The following is a 16,638-nucleotide window of genomic DNA, read 5'->3' on the forward strand; positions in this document are numbered from 1 at the left end:
TATATGAATTTGTTTCAAAAGGACTTTCTTTGAATCCTTAGCTACTCACCATGAGTATGCACAATACCCACTGATATTGGTGAAATTAAGCCCACTCTTCCATGGCTACCAATTCTATAAGAATTATGTTCACAAGTGAAGGAAAAAATAAGTACAACCTGATAATGTGCCTGGCTTTCTTTGTGGGAAAGAGAATATACAATTCTAGAGAGCAAATAAAGCCTAGAATTTTAGGGAAGGGGGAAAAAGTTGTTCTCCAAATCCTGAGGCAGCCCCTGAGAGATGCCTCTTTGTAATACAAGCCCTACCCTGGACATCGCTTCAATCAATCAGTCAACATTTATTAATAAGCTCCTACTATGTGCCAGGCACTGTGATGAGCACTCACTTCAAAGCCTTCTATGGATAAAAGCAATCCAAGGATCTCAGATCTGTATTCAGAAGTACAGATGAATCTCACTCCATTCTTTGTGCAGGTGGAGGCTTAGGATGTGCAGTATTTCAGAGATGGACTCAATTGATGTACAAACTGGTTCTGCTCAACTGGCCTTTTTTTAAAAAAATTTTTAATTTTATTTTTTTGGTGAGGCAATCGGGGTTCAGTGACTTGCTCAGGGTCACACAGCTAAGAAGTGTCAAGGATCTGAGGCTGGATTTGAACTCAGGTCCTCCTGACTACAGGACCAGTGCTCTATCCACTGTGCCACCTAGCCGCTCCTAAATTCTTGGTAACATGGTGGAGCCCTCTAGGTGGGAATGGGGAGGGATATATTCAAGACTGAAAAGGATATAAAGACAAAAGATATCAATACAAATTTGAAAACAGTAGCCCTGGGCTGGGCCTCACTTAACTGGGAGTGGTCCATTAGAGAATCCTGGAATGTCAGTTGTAAAGGATGCTGCCAACCTCTACCTGACTGAGAATCCCTTCTATGACCCCTAGTAAGGAGCATCCCACTCATTTAATATCTGCCATTTGCTCAAATGGATTCAACTTGTGGGCCTCTAGGACTCCCAGATTTTTTCCCCACAGTTGTTTCTTGCCAGGACCCTTCCATCTCCATTTGAGAATTTGATTTTTTGAATCTTATCATAAGACACTTCACACAGAACTCTATTAAACTTAGTCTTGTCGGATTCACTTTATCGTCTCACAGAGGGTGGTGGGTATGCAGAGTTACTATTGTAACACATAGATCCTTCCTGTTCTAAAGTTAAGGGACCTCAGGGATCATTAATCTGATGTCCTTATTTTACACTGGAGGAAGTCAAGGTCTAGGCCAGAATATGAATTAATTTGTCTAAGGTTCTATAGCTAGGATGCAATTGAGTGGGGAATTGGGAACCAGGTGATGAGCTTTTCCCACCAGGCCCCAAACAGAGACAAGAACCTATTCTTTGACACACAAACAGATTTGCATTTCATTATCTCTCAAGGGATCCAATTGATTCTTCAGTCTGTAGGCTGTCATATCCACGAGATCGCATGCCAAACACCCCTACTTATCATGGCTGAGACAACTGGTCCCAGCATGCATTCCTTAAATACCTTTCTACTCTGAAATTATAACAAGCAAGACTGGCCCTAGGAAAGAGATGAGAAAATGAACTTCTTTTCTTCACAGAAGTGGGGGACTGTGGGTTTGGAATACTGCACACAGTGTCAGATACAGGTAATGTATGCGTTAGGTTTGCTGAGCTGCTTACCCCAACCCCTTTCTTTTTCACTCTTTGTTATCAGGGATGGCTCAATGGGAAGACAGGTTCACAAAACTTGAGCTAGAAGGGACCTGGGCTCCATTTAGTTCAAACTCAAATTCAACAGATGTAAAAATTCCAGCCCAGAGAGATGAAATGACTTCTCCAAGGTCACAGGTAGTGTTCATCAGAGATAGGATTTGAAGTCAGCTCCTCTGGCTCTACGGCCATTGCTCGTTCCTAGTGCACTGGGATGCCTCCTTGTTCTTTCAGGGATGGCTATGCTTCCAAGATCAAACCCACTCTTACCCTAGAATAGTAACAACCGGAATCAATGGAGTGCTCTATACTTGCAAATCTTTTTAGGAACAAAGATGATATACAAACAAAAGATATCAACAAAAATTTAAAAATCAATGAAAATATTTTTCTGCTCAGGAGCAGGGTAATGGTAAATGCTTGTAGAAGCAGTCTGTTTCTTTTCTTAGGAGCTGCCCGGTTTCTGCCTCTAATTAGGACTCACTTTTCCCAACCCAATACAGTGACAATTCCAAAGCCTGACTTGTTCATAAATCTCCATCCGTTCCACCCCATAAGCAAAAGCTCTCGGGGAAACACAACGTGTCTCCACTGCTGCTCCCTGGCAAACAGACGGATGGCTAGAAAGCATACCAGCTGGTAGAGAACGTTCTTTTAATGGCATGGCTTAGAAATGCTATCACATACCCATCTTCTGCCTATGTTTATAAGGCATCCCAGGATCCCTTTTGATCCTCACACAACAATCCTATGAGGGAGATGCTATTACTATCACTCTCATTTTACAGATGAGGAAACTGAGCCTGAGAGAAGTTAAGGGGCTTATCCTGGGTCACATGGCTAGTAAGTATCTGAGGTAAGGGCCATTGCCAGTCGCCTTGACTGGTCTTGCCACTGGACTCTGATGACTCTGGAGGAGAGAGTGAGGCTGGTGACTTTGCACAGTTCTGCCTCACTTAAATCCAATTCACTTGCAAGTCAAGACACCTCCCTCCTGACGTCATTGGTCCTCTTCAAGAATGAAGGATGAACGCAGCATTTGAACTCAGGTCTTCCTTCCTCTGAGTATGATATTCTATCCACTAGACCGCTTAGGAAATGGGGGAAAAAACCCTTAAACTTGGAAGAAATCACAAAATATCACTGGATCCTAGAGCCAGGAAGGATGTCAGAAGCCAGCTATCTAACTCTTTCATTTTACAGATGTGGAAACTGAGGTCCAGAAGTGAAATAACACGCCCAAGATCATATAGACAGCATGGATCAGAGAGGGGAACTGAGCCTAGCTCAGTGCCAGAGGCTGTGCTCTTACCTCTGCACGTACCAATATGGCAGAAGCCTCAGTGAAGGGGACAGTTGATTGGGCCACACAGGTCTTCGTCATGCCCTATTGATTTCACTTTTCCAGTGAAGTCAGAGCCTCAGTCCTGTGAGTGTCCAAGCCACAGTGTGATAAAGGTGGCTGTCCAGAGAGCTGTCCAGAAAGGCTGGGAAGGCCCTCAAGGAGGGCCTGGGAGAAAATGGTGCTTCAGCCCACTGAGTGTAGCCAAGAGCTTTCCTCATAACAAACTCTTTCAGAGGTAGCTAGTCCATTGCATAAAGCACTGAGCCTGGAGACAGGAAGACCTGAGTTCAAATCCAGCCTCAGACTACTTTATCTGTGTGGCCCTAGGAAAGTCACTTAAGCATTATTTGCCTCAGTTCCTAACTATAAAATAAAATTATAATAGCACCGACCTTTCAGGGTTGTTGTGAGGATCAGATGAGATAATTATTGTAAAGTGCTTAGCAGAGTATCTAACACATAATAAGTTATATACATGTGATAGCTATTGCTATTATTTGTAAAGAGCTTAGCATGGTGCCTAGCACATAGTAGGCACTTTAAAAATGTTAGCTATTGTTGATATTATTTGTAAAGCACTTAGCATTGTGCCTGACACATAGTAAGCACTTTAGAAATCTTAGCTATTATTTATATTATTATTATCTGTAAAGCACTTAGCATGGCCCTGACACACAGTAGGCATTTAATAAATGTTTGTTTCCTTTTCTTCCTTCCATGTAAGTAGAACAAAAAGCATCATCCTCATGTTACAAATGAGAGAAAATGTGGATGAAAGAGAGGAAGTGACTTGCTTAAGGTCAAACAAATAGTGGCCTGGTTGGGGTACAACCCAGGCCTCCCGGCACCACGCTGCCCTTACTCAATTAAATATAAAGTACTTTTATTCTTGATTTTTGTGAACTCCAAAAATGAGTTAAAAAAAAAAAAACAGAGAAGAAGATTCGGCAGGAAATTCTTCCAGGATTAGACACAGTCTTCAACTACACAGAAATTTAAAGTCGGTCTAGATGAATTTCCCTCCATTGGGAGAAACAAGATGGAAAGGCAAACCTATTATTGGCATGCCCTATCTAAAAACCACCGCATTTGCCTGCCCCGACTTCCCCTGTAATTTCATCTTGAATACTAAACAACAATCCCCACTCCAGCTGCAAACTGGTAAGTAGATACTGCATTCCATCCCCAAGGACGAGGGGTTTCAATATTTAAGTGAAATGATCCCAGAGCTGGATAGCTCCTTTATTACTGTGGTTATGAGCCTCAATTCATTAAAGTAAATCAACTCACTATTTTTAGAACTTTGAATGAAAGGAACTCACTGAGTTCAGAGTCACAGGAGGCTGAAATGGAAGAATCCATCACTCCAGCCCCATGTCCACCCTCTAAGAGAAATAACAACAAAGCTACCCCACAGGCCTTTGGTAAAGGCCCAAGAGAATACCTCAGAAATGGCCGCCTTTTGGATAATAGCTGACAAGGAGACTTGGTGTGGCATAGTAGATAGAGCTCTGGCCTTGGCACAAGTCAGAGAGTCCTGGGTTCAAGTCTTGCCTCTGAGACACTTTGGCTATGTGACCCTGGGCAAACCGAGGGTTTGATGGTTTCAGAGGAGCTCTCATCATGTTCTGTGCAACTCTCTAAGATGATAAAGTGCAGTTATTGCGTTGGGGGATGGAATTCCTCTCGAGAATGGAGCTACGTGGATGATAGCAGAGGTCCAGTGAGAGAAAAAAAGCTGACTTTACATAGCAATTTAAGTAGGCAGAGCTCTTCGTAGACATAAGTTTCAAAGGCAGAGTTTGCACCTAAGTCTTCCTAAGTCCAAGCTGCACACCATGCTGCCCCTCACCTAGGAAGCAAGGTTTTAGCTATAGCCAAACAAGATGGAAGAATTCTCACACTTTTTGCGCACATTTCTACTAATGGAGAATACGTTACAGCAATGCTGAGAAACTTTGTCAGCAGAAATACAGAAGACAACAGCAGGAAGCAGCCTAGATTTCAAGACCTGGATTTCCTCTCCATCTCAGAGTGGGGCTCCCTCCCTCCAAACCAGGCAGAGCTGCACCTCTGGGGACTCCTGGCTCCATCTGCCTTCCAACAGGACAGCATCACAGCCTTCTTCTGAGCAGCTATTGTGACTGACCTAGGGCTAAGAAGACCAGAGGTTGACCTGTTCCACAGGCTGACCTTGCCCACAAACAGCTCTTCTGGCCAAAGCTTTTGTTCAACAATTCAATTCCATAAACATTCATCAGTTCCTCTAGTGGGTAAAGCACTGTGTCAGATCCAAGAAATACAGAAACAAAACTATCTAAACAGCCCCTGCCCTCAAGGAGCTTCCACGACATCTACAAACTGTCCAGCTAAGTAAATACAAACTAGCCCTAAAGTAATTTATGAGAGGGTTGCATTGACTACTTGGGGAAGGGGGAATCAGGAAAGGCTTCAAGTAGAAGGTGATGTCGGAGATCAGCCTTAAAGGGAGCTGGGGATTTCAAGAGGAAGAACTGTGTGGAGGGAGAGCATTCCTGACATGAGGGACAGAAGTAAAGAATGAGATGTCATATAAGGGAGAAAGCAAAGAGGCTACTTTGGAAGGAATGTAGAGGAAGGTAGAAATGTGTTATGGGCCTGATAAAATAGCCTATGGCCAGTTTGTGAAGGGCTCTGAGGGGCAAACGGGAGTTTGTATTTCATCAGAGGCATTGTAATTGCTTGAGCAGAGAAATGACCTAGTCAAACATGCATCAGGAATATCAATATGGAGGCCAAGGAGAGGAATGGAATGGAGAGGGAAGAGATGGGATGGAGAGGGAAGAGACCGCTGGGGGGGAGGCCAATGAGGAGACCATAACATAGTGTCCTCCGGAGTTGATTAGGATCTAAACTAAGACACTAACCTTCTGAGTGGAGTGAAGTAGAGAAAAGGTATCAAAATAAATGGCATGATAATAGTTCCTGCATAAAAATGTGGTTCCATATTAAGACGTCCACCGTGATTTTTAATGCTGTATCTTGAAAAAACATTCCAAGTATCATTAGGTATTAAGCCATGAATCTACTCCCAAAAGAAACCCTGGAATGCTAGCTCTGGAAGGAATCTCAGTGGTCATCTAGTCCAACCACCTCATTTTACAGTTGAAGAAACTGAGGCTCAAAGAGATGACATGACTGCACCATAGGATCCTAGATTTAGAACTAGAAAGGACCCATCACAATGATTAGTTCAGCTCATTCATGTTACAGATGAGGAAACTGAGGCCAACAGAGGGAAAGCAACTTAGGTTCACACAGTTCATAAAATGGCAGACCTGGGATTTCAGATTCCACGCTGGAAGGGACCTCAGAGTTCATCTGGCACAACTTCTTCCTGTTACAGATAAGCAAACTGAGGACCCTGCATCAGAGGATCCTAGACCCACAGCTGGTAGGACGCCTAGTCCAACCTCTGATTTTACAGACGAGGAAACAGAGAGGGCCAGAGAGGCCTGGGTTCACAGTACCAGTAGTCATCGGCAGACCTAGAATTTATGCTGTTAGATCTGGAGCTGGAACAGGCCTCAAAGGCCTTCTAGTCCCATGCCTTCATTTTTATGGTGGGAGCTCTGAGGCCCAGAGAGATCACAGAACTTGCCCCAGGTCACTCAGTTGAGATCATGCTGGTTCTCTAAATAAAGGATGGCCAGAAATGGATTTATTAAGATTAAGAACTTTGGTCAGTATTCACAGTCCCTCCCTCCAGCACAACATCTCCTAAAATATATGTATACAAACATGGCACTCCTAAGATGCAATTCTCCTGAACTTGACATGAAGCTCTACAAAAGCAAAGAGAGGGACAACAGACGGGTCCCCAGCGTGAGCAGGTTTTTGGCCAGCGCACCGAGTGAGAGCTCAAAGGAAGAAACACACACACACACACACACACACACACACACACACACACACGATGCCCACTTAAACAGTTTACAGTATTGCTTTGTTTTCACACATACCCAATCCTGAACAGAAAACAGCTCACTTTGACAGGTGACAACAAGTAAAACATTCAAGTGACTTTCTCAGCAAAAAGCCACCTGGAGGTAGGTTGCTGAGAAAGCCCATTGAGCACAACGCATATCACAAGATATAAATATCCCCTCTCTCTCTCTCTCTCTCTCTCTCTCTCTCTCTCTCTCTCTCTCTCTCTCTCTCTCTCTTCTCTCTCTGTCTCTCTGTCTCTGTCTCTGTCTCTCTCTCTTTTTAATGAAAGCAGGGACTCTTACAGCTTCACAAGGAGCAGGTGAAAAGCTCGCCAGTGAAATTGGGGTGAGGAAAGGTCATCCAAATAGCAGCATGAAACCATAATCCTAAGCACAAATCTTTGAACTGAGGAAACAGGCTTCCTGAGGGGAAAATGGATTTAGAGCTTCGGGTAAAAAAGACAAGCAAATTTTCAATATGAATGTCACTTCTGCTGGAAACCCCCACTTTGTTGGCCCCTCCCCAATGAGCTTCTGATTGTATACATTTGGTAGAGCAGATTCTTTTAATTCATAGTCATGCCTATGTACATTATTATCTTCTTATCTCATTTGATCCTCATAACAAAGGCTGTGAAGTAGGGGCTATTATTATCCCCATTTTGCAGATAAGTAAATAGGTGGCATGCTCCAGAGTCCAGATGTGAACCCAGATCTGCTTGATTCCAGAGCCAACACTCTAACCATTAAGCCATGTGGCCCTTAGTTCAGTTTTGCCTTCTATATCCACCATTGCCATGCAGAGCAAAAGTCAGCCGCATTTCCCCTCAATGCCAATGCCTTCGCCTTGAGATCATCTCCAGTGTATCCTGAGCATTCCTAGCTCATGTGTAGCCATTTGCATATAGTTATCTTCCATCACAGCAGGAATTATTTGAGGGCAGAGACTCTGTTTTTACCCCCTTTTTTTTGTATTTCCAGTGCCTGGCACGTACTAGGCACTTCATAAATGCTTGTGAACTTGAACTGATTTGACTTTCACTCTTTGCATCTCCCAGCAACTAAGGGGAAATAGGGGGAAGAAAATGCTGCTTCTGATTTTCTGGGTCAGAGTCAAAATAAAACTAGCATCATCACGCCAGACCCACCTCACTGTTCTGTAAAGAAATACCTCAATCCACTCCCTCGTGTTCATTTTCCAATGATGACTTCATGGCTCTGTCTATCCTACTGATTTCACCTCTTTCCACACACAAAATTCTTGCATCTTAATTAAAATCAGTTTTTGCTGACTTCCATTTTTGTGATGGGCTATTTCCATACCTCCTGCTCCAGAGGACTCCGTTAATACTGGACACTCAGCCTTGTTCAGTTACTGGATGACATTCTATCTCTTTACTTCTCTGTTACTTTCCATGTGTCAATTTCTACTCTTAGGAGTCACCAATTGGGAAATGAAGTTGTATAGGGGTGTGTGTGTATGTGTAGATGTGTACACACATACGTATTATATATATATATATATATACACATATATATTCAAATATAAGAAATACTGTAACATGATTATTAAGATACTCTTCTGCAAATCAATCATTGCTTATTTAGGAGCAAAATTGGGCATGATTTCCTAATCTAATGGCTTCAGATGAATTTTTCTCCAACATTTAAAACAACCAAGGATGTTACCATGCCACTGTGATGTCTTTATATTTGCTTTCAATATATTTTATATTATTTTGTTGGATTCAAGTTTCCCCCTAGAAAAATAACAACAGGAACACTAACAACTAACATTTATTAAGGACCTTCAGGTTTGCAAAGTGCTTTACAAGTATTACCTTATGTTTTATCCTCACAACAAGCCTGTGAGAGAGGTGCTATTATTATTCCCATTTTGCAGACGAGGAAATTAAGGCAGAAAATGGTTTAGACACCTGCCCAGGGTCACACAGGTCTTAAGTGTCTGAGGGAAGATTTGAACTCAGGTCTTCCTGACTCTAGTTTCAGTCAGCACTCTATACGTTGTGCCTACATATGTCATCAAGCTTCCTCTCTAGAAGTTTTTTTGAAAGCAGGCATGGTTTCATTTTTCAATCTGTATCCTCAGCACCAACCACAGTGCCTGATAGTGGTGGGTACCTAATAGATAGATGCCTATTGATTGACTGACTTTGTATTTACTCCTATGTACCCGTGGTCTTGTTCTTATCCGTCCAGGAGAGTGGAAGCACCTTGAAGGCACAGACTGTTTGGCTGTTTATCTTTGGATCTCCAGTACCTAACACGGTGCCTGGCACATAGGAAGTGTTCCATAAATGCTGGATTGAGTTGACTCAAACATTGCCACTGGCCTAAGAAGAAAATGTAGTTTAAGAAGAAGAGCTTCGTCTCTAGAGTGGGGGTGGGGGGGCTGCCTCTGTTAGTGACTACCAGTGTGACCTTGGATAAAAAGCTGCTTTCTCTCTGTAGGCCTCAGTTTTATCAGCTGTCCAATGGGAGAGTTGGACTTGATGGTCCCTAGCTGTAGACACTCTGATGGAACACTCTGAAGTTTTCTTTCTGGCTATTCTCAAAAAATCATAACAATGTTCTTTTTTTTCTGTAACCTTGACTTCTGCTGAAGAATTTCCAGAAACCGGATTGTTTAAAAATAAATTAATTTGGTGTCTCTGTGGTCTAACACTCTTTCTTGGAATAGGTGGCAAATACGGTGCAAGCATCAGGTTGGAACTTCACTTCAGAGGAGGTCGATTTTCCTCCCGGGATGACCGGCCAGCTGCAGTGGGCCCCCCAGGAATGGTTATGGCAAGCCCAGCACTTCTGAAACCAAGAATGCTCTGTGAACCGCCTGGGAGCCGCAGACAGGGTTCTGCATAGGGAGATAACGACCCAGAAGAAGGTGGGCAGACACAGACGGAAAGAACCCCAAATTCTATGAAGTCTGAAACTAAGACCAAACCTCTAAATTCAATTCATAGTGCATAGAAGAAGCAGTTTATTACCTTATGTTAATTTTCTCTTTCCAGCAACTCCTTGTGAAAGGAACATCCCTAAGCAGATGTCCCAGCACCCCAAGCTAGAAAGAACAGAGAGCCCATCCCCGTCACTGAACTGAGGAGGAAAGCAAGGGTGAGGACTGAGTAGTGAAACTAGGAGGGGAGTCAGGTGAAGAGTCAACAAAACTGCATTAAGTGCCTACTGTGTGCCAGGCACTGTGCTAAGAGCTGGGGTGAGAAAGGCAAAGCAAAAAGTAGTCGCTGTCCTTGAAAAGCTCTGACTCCAACTCTAGAACTCTTTGCACAAAACCACACCACACTGAAAGGTCCTCAGGAGACGCACAGAATGTGGACGTTGGGAGAACTTAGAGATAATCGAATCTAAACCCATCAATTTCCTGAGATCCAGAGAGGAAATTCCTGGAAGGCACATCCTAGATCTTATAATTCTTTGTACTCCCCATAATATGGAGAAATATTTATTAATAGGTCAGCATTGTGGACAGAAGTCTATATTTGGATTCCAGAAGATGTGGGTTCAAATCTTGCCTCAGATACTTATTGTGTGACCTTCAGTAAGTCACTTAAACCCTCTGTGTTTCAACTTCCTTATCTGTAAAATGAGATTAGTCTCAATACCCATTAAGGTTCCTTCCAGCTCAAAATCTCTGGTCCTTGGATGGTATTACATTTGCCATTATTCTATATATGCTTACACATTTTGTCTCCTGAATAAAATGTACATTCTTTGAGAGCGGCGACTGTTACATTTTTATCTTTATATCACCAGCCCCTGGAATAGTGCCTGCCATGTACAGAGCGGGGCTGGGCCTGCCAAGGCCAGTTCTCTCTCCACTATTCTGAATTGCCTCTCTGCCTGGCATATAAGCAAGGACATAATACATGTCTGTTTATTCATTGGGTTGAGATCCCACCTCAGATACTTATGTAGGACCATAGGCAAGTTACTTAAACTATCTGGGCTTCTGTTTCCTCATCTGTAAAATGGGGATAAGATCACCTACCTCACAAGGTCATTTTGAAACTTACCTGAGTCAGCTACTGTCATTACTATTTAGTGACTCTGGGGCATAGATATGCCAGCCTCTGCCACCACCACCAGACCCTTCTCCTTCCCCAACACACATACATTAATGGCATGCCTTCTGTATCTCTCATGATATTCTTGCATGGGTCCTCATGTTTCTTAAAGCAATCTGTAAGCAAATAATCACTGATAACTTAAATGATATGGAATAATGCACTTTACTGACTCCCCAGTAGGAGTCCCTGCCCATGTTTTGCCTAATTTCCATTAGCATTAAAGAGAGTTAAGAATACACCAGCCAAAGCAAGAGTTGGAAGCATCTCTACAATAAGCTTCCAAAGTTTATCCAGGACTGTTACAAACCAACATAGTGCTATTCCATGTTACTCCCTCACTTAGGAAGCTCCAGTGGCTCCTTCTTACCTCCAGAACCAAATCTAAACTCCTCTGCTAGGCACTTAAAGCCCTTCCCAACCTGGCCTCTAACCTGCCTGGCTTCCAGTCTTACTGAATATTTCTCTCCTCCGTGTACGCTGAGGTCCCACCACATCGAGCATCTTGATATTTCTCCTACAGCACACTCCATCTCCCACTTCCATGACTTCACGCCGATTATCCCCCAAGCTTGGAATGCACGCCCTCTTCCTCTCCCTCTCTCAAGAATCCCATTTCTTTTCTTCAAGACTCAGGTCAGCTCAAGCACCAACATAGGCTGAGGCCTCTCCTGATGCCCCTTCTGCTAGTTTCTTCCCCTCTAAGACTGCTTGGTATCAGTTTCGTTATCTATTTTGCAGAGGTGTGTTTGTGTGTGATTGAGTTTATATTGTCTTCCCAGGCTAGACTGTAAACTCCTGGAGGACAGGAACTGCTTTCACTCTTGTCTTTGTACTCCCAGGGCCTAGCAAGGTACCCGGCTCATCCTTGGTGCTTAATAAATGCTCACTAATCAGTTGGGTTTTCTTCAAGCACACTGAAACAAAATCACTTTTGTAATTCACACTATTAGCAAGGCAAACATTACAGTCATTTTCTGATGGGAAGCCCTCTGAGGCCAGACAGGACTCTCTATTTTTCTTTGTGCTGTGGGACTCCAAGGTAGTTAATCCAAATGAACTGCAGAGCGAGTCCAGGCAGCCTAGGAAATGCTAAAAATAAGCTCCAGCACATCCCGAGTTCTCAGAAGTAAAACCACACACAGCCAAGAAGTTGCTGCTTTCAATAAGATAAGACTTGAGGCCCCATTGGCTACTGATACTGGAAACTTGCTATGGATATAACCTTACTAATGCCATGCATTTTATTGGTTGATTGGGGGGGGGGAGGGCAGGGGAGGGCAAGGGAGGACTTTCCCATCAGGACACTTGCCCAAAAAGATAAGAGATGTTTTCAAACCCTCAACTGTTGACACATGACAAAGTGACTACAGTAAAATTTATCCTGCATGTCATGATTTAATTAGTTACACTTCTGCAGAAAAAGACTAATTTGTGACTGCTTGATTTTTCAGGGCTACCAAAGGCTTTTTGTTTTTTCAATGGCTTCAAATTTCTTCTAATGTCAAATACAAATGTGTATATGAGTGCCCACATGTATATGTATATATATATATATACACACACATATATACATACATGCACAAACATGCACATACACACACACTCACTAGAGAAAGCTCTAACATGGGCAAGGCAATTTGCACTGTGTCCCACTAAATTGATAGGGTTTTTTTCTTCCAGAAACCACTATCCCTCATGCTTCATGGTCCTCAACCAGATGAGGCTCCTTAATACAACATCTTCAGTTTTCTTTCCCAAAAGCCATCACCAAGTCAGCAGCTCCTAGGCTTCCATTAGTCTGGCCATCTTCCTCTACCCTCTGGCACCTATTGCAAATTCAGCTGGGGAAGAGCACAACTGAGGGCAATCCACTTAGCAAATGTAGAGATCTAGACAGAGTTTCTGGGGACTTTAGGAGCAATCTAATCCCCATTTTACAGAAGAGGAAACTGAGGTCCAGAGAGATTAAGTAATTCACCCAAGGTCACACAGGATTAGAACTCAGGTCCTCTGACTCCACTCTTTCCATTGCACTACATGAATATATTACATATTATTATACATAATAATACAATATATAAAATCATGTATAATATGTATTGTACATGTGTTAAGTATATATGTGTGTGTATATATACAACTGTATGTATCCTGGTTGAGAGGCTGATATATAGACTTTCCATTAGCAGGAAATGTTATTCATCACCCCGGCATTGTCCATAGTGGCCCTCCCCACCTCGTGTTTGATTAGGGATTTAAACAGTATCGTTTCGGAATGTATATTGTGACACCCTCTGCCGGAGAAGGAAGCCTGCTGGAGGAAATCTCCTCCCGCCACCCATCAGGGCACCATCAGCACCCGAACTGAATCTGCCCCCTGGCGCGAATTTCCTAGCCCAGGCTCTAACAATTGGGATAAATCGCACACATCAATATACTCAGTGGCTCCATTAAGACCTGCGTAGTCCCAGTGTGCCAGACTCCTCTAGAACCCTGAATTACTTTGGCATTTGTCATTAAAGTTTTCAACGACCTGAGAGAGATTCTTGTCCTCCGAGGATCACCCTGATTAGAAAACTGTCATGCACGGAAAACAGAGGACCCGCCTCTATCCATTGCTACTCCTTCACTCGCCTGCTCAATATTTTTTTTTCTTTCGGGAGAGCCGCTGATCAACCCCGGAGCATCGGCCAGCCTGTGTGCAGGTACTCAGGGCAGGTAAAAGTGTGAACAGTAGCTCTCCAAAAAAGACCTACAAGCGTCACACACACACACACACACACACACACACACACACACACACCACTTGTAAAACAGCAGAGTGAGCAGCTTGCTCGCCTTTAAGTGGTTTAGAACGAGAGATAATCCCCACCATTCCTCCTGCCTGAGACATGCCCCGTGCACAAGTCTCCTCTTAACAGAGTCTACACTGCGCTAATTTCTGAAACAAACAAAGAAAATCTAGTAGGCTAGGAAAGGGGGTTCGCTCTCCTTTGGCTTCGGAATCTGGCAGCCAGAGCAGCGGGAGACGTTGGGGCGCTCAGCATCCTTAGCCGACCTCCCCCGGAGGCAGCAGCCCCCAAGCAGTTGGGAGGGGAAAGTCCGAGTGCCCTCTCCCCTCCGCTCTCCGGGACTCTTGGCATCTTAGGACCCCAGGCGAGGTTGGCTTCGCTGCCCAAGGACGCTCCCTCTTCCCTTTCCCACGTCTGCCCCGGGCACACAGATTGAGCGATGGCTCGGCTCTGGGAAATAAGCAGCCGCCTCCCCCCAAACAAGTGGCATGCCTGCGAAAAGGCACACGGGCACCGCTCCAGGTACATGGGCGCCCACAGCCGGGGCTCAGGACCGAGCCTCCTCCGGGCGAGGGATGGGGAAAGGGGCACCGAGGCCAGCCGGCCACCACGCACGGGCGGATGGAAACTCACTCACCCGAGGAAACGGAGGAGCCAGACAAACTGGAGTTGCTGGACGCTGCCATCCTCCCCCGCTGGATTTCCCCCCTCGTCGCCCCTCCTTAGGTTCTGGTCCAGATGTCGCTGCTGCTGCCGCTGCCGCTGCTGCCGCCGCCGCCGTCCTGGAGCTGCTGCTGCTGCCGCCGCTGCCCCCAGCCCATGGCAAAGTCCTGGGGACGCAGAGCGAAGAGCGGCCGCCTCCTCCCAGCCTCCCTCGCCAGCGCCTCGTCCCCCCCTCCGGGACGGGGCTGCACTTCCTGCTCCGCCAGATGACGCGCGTCCAACGCCGCTATTTAAGTGTGCTTTCCTCCCCTCGCAGCTCCGCTTCGCGCGGCTCTGGGCGGCCCGCGGGAGGTGCCAGCGGAGCCGAGCGGAGCCCAGCAGAGCCGGGGAGCAAGCGGGCGGGCGGGCGGGCGGGAGGGCAACGCAGCCTGGGCCCCGCAAGTCCTCCTCCCGCGGCAGCCCCAGCCCCAGCCCCAGCCCCAGCCCCAGCCCCAGCCCCAGGCCCGGCTTGACTTGAGTTTCTCCGGAGATGGGTCCCAAGCTCGGGTGGAGAACCGAGCCCCGGCCCCCTCCGTGCCCGCCTCCTCGCCAGCTCTGGGGCAGCTCCAGGAGAAGGAGGTCACACACACACACACACACACACACACGCACGCCAGACACACTGACAGACCCGGACAGACAGACAGAACGGCGGCGCAGCCCCCTCCCCTCGTCCTGCCTCCTCTGCTCCACGCGCCCACACAAAGGAACCGGGAAGGCGCGGCGGCGGCGATGCCAGGCGGCTGCTCGCTAAACCACTCTCCCGGTTGCAGCCCGAGGTGGCGCGGGCTTGAAAGGGGAGGCTGGGCCCGCTGGAGCCGAGCTGGAAGAGAGCCCTTAGGGCCAATCCCTCATTCCCCAGCCCCTCGGCCGCGGGGCACTCCGGGGCACTCCGGGGCACTCCGGGGCCCAGGGCAGACCAGCGCCAGTGCTGCTAGCTGCCTGGTGTCCAGGTGGGTTCGATCTCAAGGGAGGCTCCACCTGAGCCTGGGGCTGGAGTCCGGCAGATCCGGCGGGCACGATCCTGCCCAACGTTACCTGCCCAGCTGGAGGCTGGCTCCTCGCGCCACCGCCGCCCGGGTCTCAGCCCTGGGTTGAAAGGGCGGGCAGAGCGCGGTTGTCCAGATCAGTCAGACCCAGTACAACTCTCCAAAGGGGGTTCCAAGCTCTGCCTCCTGCGCCCCCACCCCGAATCCGGGGGCTCTGTTTGGGTCAAGCGGGCGCAGCGGGTGTTTTAAAACGGGCTCTCCCTTTCTGGTATCAATGTATCCTTCTGGCAATTAGTCTGGTGAGACCTGGGAACGCCTCTTCAGAATCTTGATTTTTAAATAAAATATGTAGGATTACAAAGGAGGTCAATCATGTAGAAATACACCTATAATTTGTTTTTAAACTAAATTCACAAACCCCAGAATGAGAACCCGAGGTTTAAAGAGAGGCCCTAAAAGCGGCAGACGCCACAGCCACCCGAACCCGGGGGCCAGACCCGAGTCAGGCGGGCGCAAGGACGAGCGCGGCTCCCCTGGGTTCCATCGAGTCCAGCATTCTAAACCGCGCTTTACGAAGCCCCCAGGACAAACTCGGGGCCGGGCAGCCTCCAGCACGGCCGCCTGTGGGTCTGATCTGGGGCTACGTTTTAAAGGGAGGCTTCCAAGAGTCGGGGCCGCCACTGAAGCCTTCTGCCAGGGGAAAGGAGAGCCGAGGGAGGTGCGGTTCCCAGAGGCAGAGAGCAAGACAGAAAGGAGAGCGCAGGCTAATTGCTGGGGGAGCAGTGTGATCTGACCCTCCACTCCCACGCCCGATCCTGGCCCGGATTGCCCTAGGGCTTGATGGCTCGCGCAGACCTCCAGCGCAACCCCTCCTAGTGGCCAGCGCAGCCGAAGAGCCCCAGCTGGGACAATCCTCTCACCCCACCTGTGTCTGGGACCGCTGCGAAGGTTGGATTTCTAAGAAGCAAGAGAGATTGAAACATCATGAACCAAACAAAGCCC

The 16,638-nt window shown here is 46.6% G+C and overlaps 1 protein-coding gene across 1 annotated transcript in view; it reads right to left on the reverse strand.

The window, feature by feature from the left end:
- LOC114050588 (beta-chimaerin) overlaps positions 1 to 14,645 on the reverse strand; it is a 291,310-nt gene extending 276,665 nt beyond the window's left edge. The window contains exon 1 of the mRNA XM_027872402.1: positions 14,583 to 14,645. Within this exon, the coding sequence (XP_027728203.1) occupies positions 14,583 to 14,631 (49 nt within the window). The 5' untranslated portion in view covers positions 14,632 to 14,645. The remainder of the gene's footprint in view (positions 1 to 14,582) is intronic.
- Positions 14,646 to 16,638: the final 1,993 nt, after the last annotated feature.

Source organism: Vombatus ursinus, unplaced genomic scaffold (genome assembly GCF_900497805.2).
Source record: "Vombatus ursinus unplaced genomic scaffold, bare-nosed wombat genome assembly UNPS02014799.1, whole genome shotgun sequence".
NCBI lineage: Eukaryota > Metazoa > Chordata > Mammalia > Diprotodontia > Vombatidae > Vombatus > Vombatus ursinus.